This window comes from Carlito syrichta, unplaced genomic scaffold (genome assembly GCF_000164805.1).
Source record: "Carlito syrichta isolate Samal-C Ts95f unplaced genomic scaffold, Tarsius_syrichta-2.0.1 Scaffold239047, whole genome shotgun sequence".
NCBI classification, from domain to species: domain Eukaryota; kingdom Metazoa; phylum Chordata; class Mammalia; order Primates; family Tarsiidae; genus Carlito; species Carlito syrichta.
In genome coordinates this window covers 573,794-593,258 of record NW_007183143.1, presented here as the reverse complement: position 1 = coordinate 593,258, position 19,465 = coordinate 573,794, and the positions used below count along the sequence as shown (strand labels likewise).

Genomic DNA, 19,465 nt, shown 5'->3' with positions numbered 1-19,465 from the left:
TGGAGTTCCCTCAGGCCTTGTCCCACTCAATATCTGACCTTGGGCTGGTCTATCACCACTGAGAGCCTTTGTGTCCTGCTCTGTAAAGTGAGGATAAGGACTCCCCCCGCCGGTGTTATCAGAAAGGGTTTAAACTAATCATGAAGGTTCCTGACAGTGTCACACGCTTCTTGTTAGCGGTGGTCATGGCAGTCATGTCTCCTTTCTGTCAACGCTCCTTTTGTAGCCAAGCCCTCTGCCCCCGTGGTATCGGGCCCTGCAGTGAGGGCCACACCTCATCACACGGTGACCTTCACCTGCGAGTCTCACGGCTTCTCCCCCCGGAACATCACCCTGAAATGGTTCAAAAATGGGAATGCACTCTCCGACGTCAAGACCAGCGTGAAGCCCGCAGAAAAAAGTGTCTCCTACAGCATCAACAGCACAGCCAGGGTGGTGCTGGCCCCCGGGGACGTCCACTCTCAGGTCATCTGCGAGGTGGCTCACGTCACCTTGCAGGGGAGCCGGCTTCGTGGGACTGCCAACTTGTCTGAGGCCATCCGAGGTAGAGGACACTGACACCTGGTCCACCCTGTGCCAAGCTCCCCCCCCGCCCACCTCCCCTATCTTTTTCTCCAGCGGTTGAATTGACTGGAATCTAATTTCTAACTGTTCTGCCCACCTTCCATGCCCCTAGATGTGCCCATCACCTACGATCATTTTAATGGCAGCTGCCAGGTGACCACCCACCACGTGCCAAGCACTGTGCTAGTAGTTTCATTTATTTTACCTGGAGCGATTATAGTTAGTGAGCACCTCAATAAGCCAAGACCCGTGTGCTTGGCAATTTCACTTATTTTGCTAAATTTATGACATTTCAACTGCATGCCGTGGGTTGTACTCGTTGATTTCAGTCATTATTGTCCTGACAGGAGCTGCCAGTCCTTGAGCACCTGCTGTGTGCAGAGTTCCCTCAATGTCTGAATGCCTGCTGCATGCCTAGCACTGTCCGGTAGTGATGCCCTTGCCATGGTGGTGGGAGCCACACTACAGAGCCCTCCTCTGTGGTCTGTCTGTGCCGTCAGGTCAGAGTTTCTGCCCTGTGCTGTTTCAGTTCCGCCCACCGTGGAGGTTACCCAGCAGCCCGTGAGAGCCGGGAACCAGGTGAACGTCACCTGCCTGGTGAAGAAGTTCTACCCTCGCAGCCTCCAACTGACATGGTTGGAGAATGGAAACGTGTCCCGGACAGAAACAGCCTCAACCCTCGCAGAGAACAAGGATGGCACCTACAACTGGACCAGCTGGCTCCTGGTCAACTCATCCACCCACAGGGATGATGTGGTGCTCACCTGCCAGGTGGAGCATGACGGGCAGCCAGCGATCAGCAGCAGCCATGCCCTGGAGGTCTCAGCCCACCAGAGGGAGCCGGGCACAGAGGCTACCCCTGGTGAGGCCCCATTCAAGCTGGCCCAGCTCTTGTACCGGTTTATCACTATGTTATCCTTTTTAAATGATAAAAGTAGTAATTTATGCTTATTATAAACTAATCTGGAAATATATATATAAAGTAGAATTTTTAAGTCAGCTCCATTCCCCCAAATCCCGTACTCCAAGAGTCACCACTGGTAGAGTCTGGTTCATATCATGATAGATCTTTTGGCATAAATATATATGAAAGGAGGAAGAGAGCAGGAACCATCATCGGTTCACAGTGTCCTGCCTTGGGCCTTTCCCAAGGCAGGACACTTGGACTGTTGTGTGTTCCTGTTTCCTTGTCAGCACCCCTTGCCCCCCAGCTCTTTCTGGCCTCTGCCTGGTCTCCCTGGCTGCTTTCGCAAGTCTCCCTGCTGAGAGCGGGTGTGGGACATTCAGGATGTTGGCAGCTTGTCTTGAGACAGGCAGTGCCGCAGTGAACATCCTTGTGCATGTTCTGGCCCACGTGTGACAAAGGGCGTTCTCACGTGAGGGGAGACAGCACTGCCACTCTCCTGAGAATACGAGAGTGTCAAGAGTACAACATCTTTCTCAGCCCCTCCAACGTGCTGCTGGTGTAGCTCTCTTCTATCTTCAAGTGACAGCACCTAGCTGGCATTTTAGGGCCACTGTGGGATGTCCTGTCACCTGCCATCTACATGGCTGATGCTTTGTACGTAGTAGAAACCCTTGGATGGCTGAGTATAGAGGCCATTGCTTTCCTTCATATCCCTTCAGGAAAGCTCTGTGGAAGCCTTGGGGGGCCATGTCCAAGTGGCCCTTTGGTTTCACAGGTGCCAGATTTTCATAGGATGTGTTGGGAGCCAGGGTGTGTGGCTTTCCACTCTAGCTCTGACACGGGCTCACTGTGTGGCCTTCAGTCAGTGCCTCTCTCTGGGCCTGTACTGTCTCACCGCAGTATTGAAGGAGGTGAGTTTTGTGACCCCTCAGCGCAGAATCTCAGCTGGTCGGGGCCATGACTGACTGTGTTGTTCAGCATAGTGGCTTCGGGACTTGGCACTCAGCAGATATTTGTAGAGCAGTTGAAAGAATCTGTTGATTGGTTGGTTCATTAGGTCATCCTCGGAGCTGTCCAATGAGGTCACTACTGGCCCCAGTAATGGAAGAGGAAGCCACGGTGTAGACGGAGGTTTAAATCGCTTGCTTAAGGCCACACGACCAGTCGGGGTGCTCACTGAACCTGTGTTTCTGTGGCTCAGAGCCCTGTTCCTGACTACCTGCCCTAGTGTAGGGCCCCTGCCTGTGTCCTGGGCCAGCCAGGCCTTGTCTCCATCACAAGTGTCCTGGCTCGGAGTTCCTATGCCAACACCTGAGCCCGTGTGCATGGCCCAGGTCCCAAGCACAGATCCGAGGTCAGCCCCTGAGCTCTGCAGAGCCGAGAACTGGCCGGCATGTCTGCCATTTCCCACAGCCCCATCTCCCAGTTGCTGATTCAGAGTTTCAGGTGGATCTGGGCCACCCTTGTGGCTGCGCTGTGATTCCCTCCCATGAGAAGGAGCATGTTTCTGTTCCTTAGGAGTGAGATTTCTGCCCACATGCTGCAGCTGGGGTTCCTCCAAGGCTGTCAGTAGCCACTGTTTTCCTAGTACTTCTGCATGGTTTTCATGGCCGAACCTCGTGGGCAGGTGTGTGCAGATCTGTGCATGTGCCTGTGTGGCCTAGGATCAGACGTTCTCAGTCAGCAATGCCAGCTTAGTGATGGAGGGCGGCCGTGGGCTGGGTCTTGTCTGATTTTAACCAGCATCTGTGAGTCTCTGTCCCGTGTGGTCCGTAGGCAACAATGGAAACACTTGGAGCATCTATGTTGTGGTGGGCGTGGTATGCGCCTTGCTGGTGGCCCTGCTGATGGCAGTCCTCTACCTCCTCCGTGTCAGACAGAAGAAAGGTAGGTGCATTCTTGTCTCCCTCCCTAAGACTGTTCTCTGGACTGTCCTCAGGGGCACAGCCACTAGGTACTTAGGGTTAAGTAACTTAAACCCTAAGGACATCTGGGATTTCCAGGAGAAAGAAATCCCGATCAGGGTGGAGTTTGGGGACTGCAGCTGCAGCTTCACCATGTTGGAATCTGGGCAGGTCACTCCACGGTCTTTCCCTCTTGGTTACAAGATGGTCACCACTGCCCCAGGTCCCGTGTCTTTATGGAGCCATGACTGACGAGGAAGCAGGGGGCTGCCAGGGTGGCGAAAGGGACTGTGGGGATTCTTCGTTCATGTCTCGGGGAAGAAACTGTACTCTCCAGGAGCCGCCTGGCAAACTTCTGCTTTCCTCTTCCATGTCCAGGCTCAGTGTCCAACCCTGGATGAGCAGCCACAGGGAATGGGGTTAAAACACCACCTCCTGCAAGGATAGGGGATTGAGGGCCTCAGACTGGGAAAGTGCCGGGCACACAGCAAATGCTTAATCAGTGTCGGCTCTTGCGATCAGTATTGAATGTGAGCCAGAAACACGAACCACCTCCCTGAAAGCCCCCTCACGGGGGAAGGTAGCATAACTTTGACCGCACAGCAGGAGGACACAGGTTCAAGGACACATCTTCCCCGTGACTGTGTGATGCATCGTGTATGGCTGTGCATGCCCGGGGAGTATCTGTCGTTGTGGTGGCAAGGACTCTTACTTTGAAATCAAGCAAAGCAGGGTTCCAGACCCTTGTTGTATACTCTAAACAATCAGCTTGGCCTCCGTGGGCCTCAGCTTCCTCATCTGTAAAATGGCTCCAACAACACTTATCTTGGAGCATATTTACAAGAACCAAATGAGCTCATGTGACATAACAAGTTCGACAGGTTCTAGGGGCTCAATGAATGCATGTTTGCTGTTTGGTGACTTGAAGCTGGTATTTCTGAAACGTATTCTTACTACAAAGCAATAGAAATACAAATGTATTTCATTTCACGTCTGAACCCAACACAGAGAAGCACACCCCTTTATATTTGAAGTTAAAACTCTGATGTGTCCTTTTTGTCATATTCTGTTCTGTTTCCTGTTAAAAATGCTGTTGTGACCCACCACGAGCCACCGCCTGTGAAGTGCCAAGTGCTGCCCTTCTGTGGCCGCATGCCCAGCAGAGCTCAATGGCTGTTTTGTGCGTCAGTCACACATTCCCTCTGTACCTCCTCCACTTTTGCCCACCAAGTGTCCCTCCCTCCCGGGCTGGTGGAAGGATTCTGTGCTCTTTGATGCTGGCTGAGCCTCAAGCTCCCATCCAAGAAGGTGGAGTCCACTCTGCCTCTCCAGAGCCTACAAGGTGTCCCACCGGGAACCCTGCCCGATGGGTCCCCTGAAGTTCTTGGAGACCCCACCCAGGAAGGACATGCCCCCCCAAGGGTGGCAAGCCACCCCGTGGATGGAGCATTCACAGTGACCATTAGTGAAATCCCAGCCCTCCTTCCTGAGTCTCAGCCCCAGACACCATGCCGGGCTCCTGGCAAATGTGAGCTCATTACTGTGGGGTTGGGTGAGGCATGGAGAGCTGCGGGTGCTCGTGAAAGCTGCCCAGCCTCCCACAACCTGAGTGTGGGGCTGTGTGCAGAGCCCAGCTCCGACATCGGCTGCAGTGGCAGGGACAACAGGCGCCCACTTGGCAATAAGCCAGGCAGTGCCCACAGGGCACAGTCAGTCCTCACCACAGACCTCGGGGGTGGTATCACCCCATTTTACAGATGAGGAGACTGAGACATGAAGATGTTATAAAACTTGCCCCTTGGCCAGGCTCGGTGGCTCAGCCTGTAATCCCAGCACTTTGGGAGGCCGAGGTGAGTGGATTACCTGAGCCTGCATGTTTGAGACCCACCTGGGCAACTTGGCAAGACCTCGTCTCTACAATAAATAAAAAAATTAGCTGGGCATGGTAGCATGTGCCTGTAGTTCCAGCTACTTGGAAGGCTGAGGCGGAAGGATCGCCAGAGCCCAGCAGGTCGAGGCTGCAGTGGCCGGGAGCATGCCACTGCCCTCCAGTCTGGGTGACGGAGTGAGACTCCAACTCAAAACAAAAACAAAAACAAAAAGAACTTGCCCCACAGCTGGTGGGTGGTGGGGTCAGGATTCAGACCCAGGGACCACCCTGCACATCACCTCCCTCCAGCCTAGTGGGACACCCCTTAGTCCTCATCAGGCCCTCGGGGCCTGCCCGTCCTCCACCTCACAGCTCTCACGGTGAGATGTCCCGATTTCAACCCAGCCACTTCACAGCTGTGTGAACTGTGGATCACCCAGAGTTTTGGTGTGAGATGAGAGCACTTGGTGTCCTGTCAACTGGATTCTTGGTATATCTAGCTCTTTGCAACCTGATTCAGCCTCCACGCTGAGAGCTGAGCTGAGAGGCAGCTCCCACGGACACTGGCGCTCCTAAATATCCAACCCCTGCCTGGGCACCAAACGCTAACCTGGCAGTGAGGATTCTTGCATCATGACAACCTCTGACTTGTTGTGTGGCATTTGGGCGCGCATGGTGCTTCTTAATTGTGATTTCCCAGCAAAAGGGGAATCTGACGGCTGCTGAACCCCTGAGGCTGCTCTGCGGTTGCCCCGTATCACAGATTTTAACCTCTGGGCCTGACCCAGATGGACAATTTGTTTCCTGCCAAGATATTTTTTTCTTGGAAAGTGGTGACTTGTAAATAAATGGATGCCCAGCCCAACCCTGCAAGTTACTGAAGCTCAGAGAAGGGGTGTGACCCATCCGGGGGCACACAGCGAGCGAGTGGGTAACAGACCTGGGCTTCACATCTGAGCCCCAGCTCACAGCCCTACCGGACCCTGCTCTCCAGCAGCGAAGGGCTCCACTGGGGTTGGTGGGTGAATGTAGGTGAGACCCGACGGAGGTCAGGCAGTCGGCTCCTCCCAGGCCGAAGGCTGCTTTGAAACCCTGGCAACGCAGGGATGTGGGAAAGCGGGTAGGCCTGGCTCACTCCCTCGTGGCATCCCGATGGGAGGGCATGCGCTACCCACTGGGTGGGCCTGGAGGATATGTTCTCAGTAATGTCTCCCATTGTCTGGAGGCAAGCCTTTGCTCCCTTAAAATGTTTCATAAGAAAATTGTTCTAGTTAAATAACTGGCTTTTGTTTCTGTCTCTTTCAGCCAAGGGTTCCACTTCTTCTACAAGGTGAGTGCATCGTTGGTCCAGGAAGCTCTTGCAGTTGGTGTCTGGTTGTTTGACAGCCCCGAAAATGCAGTGTGTAATCCATGCCCACTGACCCTCACTCTCATGCTGTTTCTTTGCATTGTAACCTCCTCATGCCGGGACATGTTGCTTTTAATTATTCTCCCAGATGGGGCTCCCAGACAGCGAGGCCCTTAACCAGTCCCACCTGGACTATAGAAGGGCCCTTCTGAGCCTTCTGTCCTCAGGGACATCCTGCACGCTGCCCCGCTGCATCCTTCCCAGGTCCGAGCTGTTCCTTTAGTCTAGTAAATATTTACTGAGTTCCTTGGCATGCCGCAGCCCTGGGGGCGCCGAGGTGAGCAGGATGGAATCTGTGCCCTCCTGAGGCTCGTGGCCTGGTCAGAGGCTCAGGCAGTGACGTTACATCCCAGATGGTATGTCAGGTTGCTGATCCACGTTTGTGGGGCCCGGAGTCCCTACTGTGTGCCAGCCCCATTCTAGGCCAGCTGGTGAGGTCAGCTGGTGACTCAGGCCTTCGTGGGGTCCAGACGCCAGTGAGGGACGCAGGCAACAGTATGAAAGTGAAATGACCCATAACGTCATGCCAGGTGGCGGTGATGCTTGCCCAGGAAGGGGATGGAGATGAGTTGGGGGGGGCTGTCTTGGGCAGAGGAAGGGCCGCCTCCAGAGATGGGATGTGAGCAGAGCCCCAAAGCTAGGGAGCTGTGACGGAGGAGCTTCCGGGCCAGAGAGAGGCAGGGCACAGGCCCTGAGCTGGGCCACGTGGGATGAATGGAGGAGGCCCATGTGCTGGGCCAGAGGGAGGGCAGGGGACGTGCTCAGGGTGATGAGGTCCTGGGACCTTCACAGAAGCCCTGCAGCCGGATGTGTCAGGAACCTTCCAGCAAAAAGACCTCTTCAGCTTCTAGGAAGGTCTCTGATCTCACCCCAGCAGAGAGGGGGCGGCACTTCGTGATCTGCCAAGGCTATGTGTGGACATCCATGCTCAGGTGATAAACACATAGCCTCATGTTGGTTCCGGTCTGGTTTTGTGACTAAATGCATTGAACCAATCTTTCGATTTTTTTTTTTAGAGCTTTCATGATTTTAGAATCACAGAGCAGGAATGAGGGTCTGGGGTAGGGCCAGTGGGCCTAGGCCTGTGGCTGTTGGGTGGACTCAGGGTTTTACTCCCAGTGGGGTGAAGTGCATAGGAAGGACATGATCTGACTTTTGTCTGAGAAGTGTTACCCTGACTGTGTGTGGAGCCCGGGCTGTAGGAGGTAAGGGTGGAGGCAGAGAGAATGGCGCGGGGGCTGCTGTAGCCATTCAGGCAGGAGGGGATGGGTGGCCTGGGCCAAAGGGCGAGTGGGCCAAGAAGAGGTCAGATTCTGGGTGTATCTTGAAGGTAGAGCCAAGAGGACTTGCTGACGAATCCGCTGTAGGGTCGAGGACTGCCTCAAGGCAGGCAGGGGTGCTGTCATGAGTAGGGGGGCACAAGAGATGGGATGAGGGCCAAATACTCATGGCAGGAGCGTCTCTCCTGCTGCAGGGGGCTCTGGGAGGCTTCGGGCTCCTCTTCTGCCCAGCAGCGTGAGTGAGGTGCTACTGGCAGAAAGCCTTGTTTTCTCCTGTGCCCTACACAGGCAGCTTCCCCTCAGCCCTGCCCAGCCTTCCGGCCTCCTCTCGGTCCTGCCTGTCCTCCCAGCCTCCTCCTGCCCAGAACCAGCAGAGCCCCATCTCCAGCAGAGCCAGGCTCTTTGCTGTCCCCCAGGGTCACATGCTTTCCTGTTGCCATGCCTGTGCCTGTCACACCCCCATGCCGAGTGTGTGCTTTCCCCAGGGCAAGACTCATTTCCAATTTTGCCAAAAGACCTTTGGGGGCTCGTGTGGCCCTCAGATAAAGTCCAGGTGCCCTCCTGAAGCTCTCAGTGCCCCTTGTAGTCCAGCCCCGGTGGTTTGAACAGTGTCACTTTGAGCCACCCCTGTCCTCACATTTGGTGGCTCAGCTACACTGTGTCCTCTTCTCCCCAACCTCCAACCCTGGACCCTTGCCCTCCTCCTCACCCCTGCACTCTGGCCTCTCCCAGGATGTGCTTCCCCGCCCCTGCTCATGCACCCTCAGGTCCCACAGCCCCAGGAACAGCCAGCACATTGGGCTCTGCAAACAGCACCCCCTGGAGTTGTGCATCACAGTAGCTGGAGGGGCCCCTTTCTTTCATCTGGTCACCTTCTGCTCTTCCTCCTAAGCTCAGCAAGGGCATTGCTTCCTCCAGGGCCAGGGGCTTCCTGTGAGCCCTCCTGGTGCCCCTCATTGATTCCCCAAGGCATCTCTGCACTTGCCGCCACTCTAAAACCCAGCCTCCTGAGGGCAGAACCCACGTTCTTTTTTTTTAAGTTGGAGTCTCACTCTGTCACCTCGACTGGAGTGCAGTGGCCGCTCCCAGCCACCGCAGCCTCGACCTGCTGGGCTCCGGCGATCCTTCCGCCTCAGCCTTCCGAGTAGCTGGAACTACAGGCGTGCACTACCATGCCCAGCTCATTTTGATTTATTGTAGAGATGAGGTCTCGCCAAGTTGCCCAGGCGGATCTCGAACCCACATTCTTAAGGTTCACTGCTCGTAGCTGCTGAGAGCCAGGCACTTGGCACCGTGCCTGGAGTGGGACAGGTGCTCGGTAGAGGTTTGGTGAGTGAACAAATGAACAAATGCCACCCAAGCCCCTGCAGCACTCCCAGTCTCTTCCTTCTCTGAATCCCTAAAATGCTTCCTCTCAGCCACGATGCAGCCCCAAATCTAGAAGAATTTCTGTTTTGTTTTGTTCTTGTTATTATTGTTTATTTGTCCTACCTCCCCAATTAGACAGTGAGCTTCTGGAAGAAAAGAACATTGTCCATAATCATAATGACAGCATTTGTGGCAGCTACCATTTATTGAGCACTTACTAAGCTCCTGGCCTGTCTGTGCCTTTACATATACTAGCTCATTTGTGATTTTAATTTTTGCAAAAACCCTATGATTTATCACTAGCCCTGTGTTACAGAATGGTGGTTCTTGAAGTTGGGTGTGCAGCAGGCCCTAGAGGGCTTGTCAAATCAGACTGCCAGGCCTCGCCCCTGAAGCCCCGATTCACATTTGTCTTTCTAGCAAGTTCTCAGGTGGTGCTGAGGCTCTTACTCCCAAGTCACATTCTGAGAACCCCTGTTCTGGAAGGTTATTATTGTCCCTGTCTTACAGTTGAGGAAATTGAGGCTCAGAGAATTCACATGACATTCCCAGGCTCCTGCAGCTAGTGAGGATGGGAACTATGACCCTGGCCTCGGTGTCCCCAGCACTAAAGCTGGTGCTTGGAACCATGACCCCAGCCTTGGTTTCCCTGGCACTAAAGCTGGCTCTCCTTGTCCCGATCTCGTGCTCCCTGCCGCCAGTCACTTCCCCAGAGAAGCCAACCATTTTCTGCTTGTTTTTTTAATTTTTCCTGTGTCTACCAAGGGAGCCATGAGATCACTTCCTCGCTTTCATCTCTCTAAACCAAAGCAATAGCTGGTGAGTGGTGCTGGTGGTTCCCCGTGCTGTGGCCAGCTTCGGCTCTGGCTTGCTGGGATCAGACGCTTTCCAGAGGACGCTGGTGCGGGCAGCACCTCGGGGAGGCAGCGAGGGGGAGGTGCCGCTTTGAGCTCAAAGGGCTCTTGGGTCTGCAGGACCAGCAGAGGGATTGGCTCTTTCTAACTCCTGGGGTTAGGAATGTGCAGACGGAACATCGTCTATAATCTTCCCGGCTCAGACGAGAAGAGAAATGCGTCTCTGCTCCCTTAATTGGGCACTGGGGTTCATTCGATCGGCCGTTTGTGTGCTTGTCAGACATTCACTGCGTTTATTCTTGGAATATTCAGGGCTTCCCTGACTTTTTCATTTATTCATCTGGACTGAGCGCAGCTCAGTGTCAGGCCTTGAGCCGGGGGTTCTGAAGGGGGACAGAAGAGACACAGCCCTGGTCTCGTGGCCCTTGTGAGCCAATGAGAAAGATTCATTCATTCATTCAGCAAATATCTATGGACCGCTGACAATATGCAGGCCCAGGACTGGATGTTGGGACTTTGGCGGTGAATGAGACCAGCCTGGTCCCTCCCCACGAAGTGCTCATGGTCCTCTGGGGAGACAGGTCACCAGACAAACCGGAAGGTTAATAAGCAATGTGCTGCAGGGGCTGACTGGATAAAATAAAGCCACGTATTGGAGGGAGCAGAGCAGGGAGGTGGACGGTAGGGCTAGAAGGGGGGCTTTCTGAGGAGGTGCCATTTAGCAGATAGGCAAGGATGAGAAGGCTCCAGCCGCGGGCTATCTGGAGCCAGCGGATACCAAAGAGAGGGACCCTGAGGCAAGACAGTTGGACTTATTCGTGGAACGTGGAGGAGGCCAGGGTAGCTGGGGCAGAGAGGGGGGAAGAGTGCTGGAGGGGCTGGGAGAGGGTGGGGCCTCACCAGGTGATATCCGAAGATGGATGTCAGAAGGTGGATGTCACCAGGCGGTGAGGTTGAGCAGAAAAGCAGGTGACATTGTCTGTGTTTTAAATGTGAAGAATGGCATGCAGAGGGGCAGGAAGAGAGGCAAGGAGATGGGACAGGAGGCTCTCCAGGAGTCTGGGGAGCTGGAGATGACTGACAGAGGGGCTGGGTGTGCTGGATATTTTGGAGATGGAGCAGGCGAGCCTTGGAGCAGAAATGAAGGTTGTAGAGGAGGAGAGAGAAGAGTCAGGGTGACTCCCACGCCTCTAGACCGAGGGCATGATGAGCACGGCAGGAAAGACCAGGGAGAGACGGGCACAGAAAGTCAGGTAGTGGCTCCACTTGAAATTGCTTTGAAAGAGAGGAGCCCAACCGGGTGCAGTGGCTCATGCCTGCCATCCCAGCACTTTGGGAGGCAGAGGCGAGAGGATTGCCTGAGCCCAGGGGTTCGAGACCAGCCTGGGCAACTTGGCAAGACCTCATCTCTACAATAAATTTTAAAAATGAGCTGGGCATGGTGGGGAGCACCTGTGGTTCCAGCTACTTGGAAAGCTGAGGCGGAAGGATCGCCTGAGACCAGCAGATGGAGGCCTCGGTTGTTGTGAGTATGCCACTGCACTCCAGCCTGTGTGCCAGTGAGACTCGAGTCAAAAAAAAAAAAAAAAAGACAGAGAGGAGCCCGATGTTTTAATACTGGAGTTTGGGGGTTCAGTGAAGGTTTCCCCGAGAAAGGGCTGTTTAGCATCTGAGGGAAGAGAAGGGGCGAAGCACGATGAAAAAGCAGGAAGGACTGAGTGTGCAAAGGCCCTGGAGCAGTCTGCCTGGTGGTGTGCCAAGTCACTTTTTGAGCACCTGTACCCATGTGATGAGGAAGCATGGCATACAGAGAGACAGACAGTGGTGGAACCCAGATAGGCAGCTGTGAAAGGAGGTGTGTGATTGTCAGGGAAGGGCCGCCCAGCCATTCCAGCACTGTCAGAGAGTAGCCTTCCCAAGGAGGTGACACCACAGTTGGGGCTTGAGGGAGAGACATGCAAGAGTTAACCAAGAGAAAAGTGGTCGAGGGGGGTCATCAAGGCTGTAGTTGAAACATAAAGTTATGTAGCACCAGGTGGCCTGCTGAAATATTTAGTGGATGGATACGAATGAGCCTGGGGGCTTCAGCACGCTAGACCACATGGGCCTCTGAGCAGGGGGAGGAGTTGGACTCGAACCAGACAGCCAGTGGGGAGCCCCAGGATGGCTGAACGCCCATGGAGTGGGACAGACCTGCCAGGGCTTCCCTCAGACACGTCCCCACTCCTGGAGGGCTGTTTCTGTGGCCACGTGGGGCTTGTCATGCCCCAGAAGCGCTTTTGGAGCCAACCACTCATGCCAAGCCCATGAATAACCCTGCTGCCATGCCCCACTGCTCATTCTGACATGAGCCCGGCTAACATCCCCAGAGCTGCCGGCCTGAGGATTTACACAGTTCCCACTGAACCCAGGGCTCCCATGCACTCATCACCTTGACCTTGATCCTCTAGCCAGCCAAACCCTGGCCTCCAATTACCGAATCAAGTGCATGAACAACTTCTTTGATTAACTGGGACATCTTGGCCTAGCCCCTTTCTTTTTTTAATGATAATACTTAGATGTTTTTAATATTGAACATTTGGAGGATGTGGGAAACTGAAATGGAGAGAAAAATCCCACGCAAAGACCAACGCAGTTAGCATTTTGCTGTGTTTCCTTCCAGCATGTTATCCACGCGTTTTTCATAATTGAGATAATCCCACAGAGAATTTTGCTTTTTTCACTTATCACTTTAATGTAAGCATTTGTAATTTAAAAAAAAATAACTCTCCTCATAAACCTTTTAAATCTTTATCTGTGGATTTATCCTAATTTCCTTACCCAGTCCCAACTGGCAGAACCCTTAAGATGGAAACCTCCCTCCCCCATCCCGCCCTTGACAAATGCCTTCATGTTTAAAGCTCTTTCTATATTTTGAATTTCTCTCAAAAAAGTGCAATTATGAGTCAAAAGATGAGGACACCTTCCCTGCTCTTGCCTTTGCCAGCTGGTCCCCAGAAGGGCTGTGTGGGTCCCTCTCTCCCCACAGCAGTGCATGAATGCACCTGTTAGTTCCGCCACGCCTTCGCCAGCACTGAGTATGAGAATGTTTTAAAGCTCCTTACCAACAGAGGAGGTTAAAGGGGAAAAAAAAGCCAAAAGCCGGGTGTGGTGACTCACACCTATAATCCCAGCACTTTGGAAGGCAGAGGTGAGAGGATTGCCTAAGTCCAAGGGTTCGAGACCAGTCTGGGCAATTTGGCAAGCCCTCATCTCTATAATACATAAAAGCAGAAGGGGCCAGGCTTAGTGGCTCAGCCTGTAATCCCAGCACTTTGGGAGGCAGAGAAAAGTGGATTGCCCGACCCACGGGTTCGAGACCAGTCTGGGCAATTTGGCGAGACCTTGTCTCTACAATAAATAAAAAATTAGCCAGGCGTGGTAGTGCATACCTGTAGTTCCAGCTACTTGGAAGGCTGAGGTGGAAGGATTGCTGGAGCCCAGCAGGTCGACGCTGGGGTGGCTGTGAACGTGCCACTGCACTCCGGCCTGGGTGACAGTGAGACTCCTACTCAAAAAAAAAAAAAAAGAAAAGTAGCTGGGCATGGTGGTGTACCTGTGCTTCCATCTACTTGGAAGGCTGAGGCAGAAGGATCGCCTGAGCCCAACAGATGGACGCTGTGATGGCCGTGAGCATGCCTCTGCACTCCAGCCTGGGTGAAAGAGTGAGACTCCTACTCGGAAAAAAAAAGTGCATTGTTTAAAATTCCTTTTTAGTGAGATTGGCTCCTGAGTCCACACTTCTGATAAGCAGTTGGGTTTCTGTTGTGAATCCTTCATCCGCGTCCACAGCCCGCGTAGGAAGTGGAACCTAAATGTTATTCTTACCCGTTTGCATGAGCGCTTGAGATAGTGAGGGTATTTTTATCGGTGTGTCTCTTTCCTTTTTAGGCTGCATGAGCCAGAGAAGAACGCCAGAGAAGTAGCCCAGGTAGGTCCTTGGTGAGACGCCCTTCCTGGGAAACTCCAGAATGTGACTTCCTGGCATCCACCGGAATGACAGATCTGGTTCTAAATGAAGATTCCTTGGGAGGGGGGAGGGGTGGAGGAGCTTGCATTCCTAATTTCCCCATCCCCCCCACCACCACCACCGTGTCTTCTGCCTGGTTCTCTGTCTGCTCCGCCCTGGAGAGTCTTCTACCCACAGCGCAGCTTTGGGGGCCTCCGTTCACAACACGTTTATGTCAGGTGCCCTGGAGGCAGGCTGCAGCCTCTCTAGGTGTGGATTGAGCTTTCCTGCCTCCATGCGTGCGCCCAGACCGGTCCCTTCCCCAGGAGCACCGTCCCCAACTCACTCTCACCTCCACCTTGCAGCCTGGTTCTTATACAGCACAGCCTGCCAGGGTCTCTCTCGCTGCGGCTGATGGAAGGACCCTGTGTCCTCACACAAGGACACACTCCCTCGAACTGGCGGTTTCTGGTCAACATCACTGAGGCAATTTTGCAGGCAGCATGGTTTCTGAGAAGCCTTGCCCTGCTTGTTGCCAGCTGACACTGTCGGACCTTGGAGGCGGTGGGCTCCTCAGCGTCATGTAATGAGACAGGCCCTGCTCTGAACCCAGAACAGGGGAGCGCCGGCTGCCCTTGAAGTTTCCAAGGCGGTTGTCATCGTTTTAGATGTCCTCTGTTGAAGGAGTCAGGCTGGTGAAAGGCGTGGCATTTGTAAGCCAAAACACCTCCGCCTGCTCTTCTGAGCCCCAGGCCCCCAGCAACCCCAGGCCCAAGCTTGGGTTGTAATTAGAGAAAACAAAACTATTTCCAGTCACCAGAGAGGGAGGCCTTCCCTCAGGCATTTTACCTCTGGATTTCCATCTGGAGTCTCTGGGGGAAAAGACTTACTCATGGAAATCTGTACGGATTTCAGTTAGCAAAGACTTACTGAGCATTCACCGTGTGCCAGGTCCCAGCCAGGGAGCAAGACAGTCGCAGCCCTGTTGGCCATAGTGCCTGGGACCCCAGTGCCGGGTTCCAGCCTGTGCTGGAGCGGGGAGTTGCACACTGTCGACACGTGCTTCCCAGGCAGCGGTGAGCAGGAGTGTGCGGGGCTCAGGCCAGGGGAGCTGTCATGAGAGCACAGCTGCAGAGTCCAGCAGACTTTGATTCTTTGCCAGCTGGGTGACTTTGACCAGAGGGTTTAACTTTCCTCGGCCTCCGTTTCTTCACCTGTCAGATACAATAAATAATCCTTCTCAGGCAGGGCTGTAGGGAGGCTTAAGTGAGGTGGTGTGTGTGGAGTGTGTGTGAGCCCTGAGCCCCGAGGTCAGCAGTTACTGGGTGCCAATGAGGAGTCATGATTGGTGGCAGTTCCACGCCATTTCTGCCTCCTCAGTGCCCAGCGATTTTGAGGTGGTGGGGGCAGGTGGTAAGATTTGCACATGGGAAGCTCAGGTTTGCCGAGCGGTTGATGATCGCTGACATTTATTAAATGCGAGTGCTGGGTATACGCCAGGCTCCAAGTGCTGGCAATAGACACAGTTATCATTCCCACTTTACAGTGGAGAAAGTGAGGTCCGGGGAGGCCAAGTGACTTACCCAAAGTCCTTCAGATAGAAACAAGATTCAGACCCAAGCCATCCAATGCCAGGACCATTCCCACCCTGCTAACCGGTGGTCTCATTCTCACACAGCCCCTATTCTCTGTTTCCCAGTGCCCAGCTATATCCTGAGTAAAGCTGTAATCATTGCCATCTACTCCATTCATTCATCCATTCATTCATTCAGTCAGTCAGTCAGTCAGTCAACATGGATCAAGCTCCTGTACTGGCCTTGGTTTCTGTATAACAAATGCCTAGTGAATATTTGTGGCAGACACGAGTCCGTGAATGTCCCCACCCACCCAACATCAGCACCTACTCAGGCCCCCAGACACAGTCCTAGGTGCTGAGCGCTGTGCCAGGGAAACCTGGGCTGAGGAAGCAAGAGAAGGAAGCTGGAACCCCTGGGGAGCAGAGGGCAGGGAAGGGTCTTAGGATAAGACGGTTCTTGAGCTGAAATGTATAGGGTAGGTTGGGGTTTGTCACCCAAGGAGGGGGACAGACACTCTAGGCAGAGGGAGGAACGTGGGAAAGTGGAGCGACGTGGAAGCAGGGCAGGAGAAGGACCCATCAAGCCAGGCGAGGAGGAAGGGGATGGGAAGAGAGGAGGTGGGAGGCAGGTCGCTGGCAAGAGGCAGGGGAGCCCGACTCAGAGCCGAGCCCACACGGCCCCAAGGAGACAAGCATCTGGACTTGGGCGAATGGGCTGGGGGCTCTAGAATGGCCTCCTCTCCATCTCTTCCAGGTCCAGGACACAAACGACATCACGTATGCAGACCTGAACTTGCCCAAGGGGAAGAAGCCCGCCCCCCGGGCCGCGGAGCCCAACAGCCACACGGAATACGCCAGCATCCAGACCGGCCCCCCACCCGCGCAGGAGGACACCCTCACCTATGCCGACCTAGACATGGTCCACCTCAACCGGACCCCCAAGCAGCCGGCCCCCAAGCCCGAGCCGTCCTTCTCTGAGTATGCCAGCGTCCAGGTCCAGAGGAAGTGAACCATACCGCGATGGTCTCGAGGGCTCGTCTCACACGCTTTCTTGTCCCACAGGGAGCAGCCGCGATGTGGACAGCCAGCCCCGTTCCCGGAGGGCTAGGGGTGGGGGGTCACAGGCTCTGGGACCCAGCGGTGGGGGGGTTCTCGTCTGCCCACCCCCCTTGGCTCTCTAGCACTCCCAGGGCTGCCACGGCTCCCCACGTTGCCACGCTTCCAGAGGCTAATGTTGCCAGACCAGCCAGGGAAGCCACCTGGGACCTGGCCGGAGCCACCTGGGGTCCAAGAACTCTTGTGCCTCTGTCTGTCACCGCCTGGGTCGTGGAGACCCTTGGCTGCCTCCCCAGTGCTCCGAAGCCTGATCTTCCGGGGTGAGGCGGAACAAGTCCCGCCCCCTCCCGCCACCATCACCACCCAACCGGGGCTTTGGGGGGAATGCTCCCTGTAGCTCGAACTGCCCCATCTATGGAGAAGCTGGAAAACCACTCTGGAACCCGCATCCAGACTTGGCGAGGTGGGGGCCGACGGTCCTGGCCTCCCCCAGCCTGGGCGGAAGAGCCTCGAAGCCCTGGAGGAGGAGGGGACCCTCCGAGGAACACCCCCAAAGGACCTGGAGACAAAGCCCTCCACTTCCTCAGGTCCCTCCGCCACTCCCTGGAGCCTGACTGTGACGCCCCACCCGGACCCACCTCTCCCGCTTAGACCCAAGCTTGCCCCTCCAGCTAGCACTAAGCACCATCTCGCCGTGGACGCCTGTAAATTATTGAGAAATGTGAAACGTGCAATCTTGAAACTGAGGTGTTAGAAAACTTGATCTGTGGTGTTTTGTTCAGTTTTTTTTTTCTTTAAACAACAGCAGCGTTATCTTGGCTCTCTGTCACGTGTTGAAGTACTAGTTGGGTCTTGTGAAGTCTGAGGTTTAACGGTTTGTTGTCCTGGAGGGATTTTCTTACAGCAGAGACTGATTCCTGCACGTCCCAGAGCCCTGAGGATGGGCAAGAAGGATCAGCCCGGCTGCCCCCCGGAGACACTTAGCCTTCTCGCAGGGACTGATGTGGCCGCGTCTCAGCCAGGCCGTATGTCTGGTACTGCTGCCTCCGTGACCCCACTGTGGTAAGTCCCACCTGCCCGGGGCTTCTCGGGGCTGCCTCCTGGCGGTGCAGCCTTGTCGAGACCTAATGCCTCAGTCTGCTTTCCCATAAAACGGGGAGAGTGAAAATGACACCCCTCCCTGCCACGTCTCACAAGCACTTTAGGGACTCTCAAGTGTAGGGCCTCTGAGCCTGGCCGTCCGCCCACTCCTTTAGCAGCTGCCCCTGTCCCAGCTTCCTGAGCTGATCCTTGAAGGAGGACTCTTCCATTTCTGCTCTCAGACCCTATTGGGATAAAACTAGAATAAGTCGAAGACTGCCAACAGGATGGTGGCACAGCTATGAAGCCAGGGCTGACCAACTGTCTGTCCCTCTGTCCCAGGAGGGTGGGCAGATGCTGTGACCCAGCCACTCTTTGACTCCCCCCACCCTTCCAGTCAGGCGCAAGGCTGGTGTGGCAAGCCCAGTTGATTTGATCTTTGAGAGCTGAGATGCTGATATCCATGACCCCTGGCCACAGTGCCCATGGGATGCCTGACTCAGGCTGTGCTAGTGAGAGGCTGAACCATCCTGCCCATTCCTGGAAATCCTGGGAGGCGGGGACTTGGTGTTTTACATGATGACATGTAGGAATGAGCTGAGCCAGCAGCTCCAATGGACAGCTGTAGCCCCACGCGCCAGCGCTCCCGCGTGGCATCTGAAGGCCATAGCGGCCCGGCCACCTGGTGTGGGCTCGTTCCAAATTCCAAAAGGTTGGCTTGTGAACCTTCATCTTCCGCTCTTCCACCCAGAGACAGCACACACGTGTACACACACACACAGAAACACACACGGGGCATGCTCACATACGGACACACATGCAGAGTTTTAAAAGAATGTTTTCTTGGTGCCATTTTGATTTTATTTTACTTTAAGCCTTGGAGGGGGAATAAGGGAATGAGGCCAAGGAAGATGCATAGCTTTAGCTTCAGCCTGGCACCCTGGAGCTTCTGCATACCTTGTGTATCGAACCCCAGGAAAAGGAAGAGGTCGAGCCAACTCTGCGGAAAGAGCGTGGTTTTAGTTGTTTATTTTAAGACTGCTGGGAAGAAAACAGGCCCCGTTTTGTATATAGTTGCAACTTAAACTTTTTGGCTTGCAAAATATTTTTGTAATAAAGATTTCTGGGTAATAATGACCTCTTCCGGTGTTGGTGTCATCTCTGTGAGCGCCCCAGAGGCCTCGTGTTATCAACCTGTCCCCAGGAGCCTGCAAGAGGAGGGATCAGGCCCCTGGGCTCAGGAACAATCTGTGATGTGTGATCCTCTTGCTCAGGTTTTAGAGATATAGCTTCTGTTTCCCCTGGCTCATCCGGTGCCAGTGGAAGGTGGTGACCAAAATCCAGGAGGACAGCCTAGTTTGAATTCTGGCCCTGCCACACTGTAGCTGCAGGAAGTCTGGGAGTTGGACTTCTCATCTGCACAAAAGGGGCAATGGCACCCCCTCTGGGGTTACCGTGGGGGTTGGAGGAGCCCATGCTCGGCACATGGCAGCCCTTGCCAAGTGTTGGGACCCTCCATCCAGCCCTAACCCTGCACGGCTGAACTTGTTGGCTCCTACCGCTCGTGGGCCCTTGGACAACCGCTCACCTTCCCAGAGTCTCATTTCCTT

General features: G+C 54.5%; 1 protein-coding gene across 1 annotated transcript; it reads left to right on the top strand.

Moving 5' to 3' along the window:
• Positions 1-226: 226 nt before the first annotated feature.
• On the top strand, positions 227-18,993 carry SIRPA (signal regulatory protein alpha; the record flags this gene model as incomplete). The annotated part of the gene is made up of 6 exons (XM_008051860.1): positions 227-544; positions 1,094-1,426; positions 3,248-3,358; positions 6,551-6,575; positions 14,086-14,125; positions 16,474-18,993. Coding segments are annotated over 6 exons (1,082 nt in total), but the record flags the coding sequence as incomplete, so codon positions are not given.
• Between the last annotated feature and the right edge of the window lie 472 nt (positions 18,994-19,465).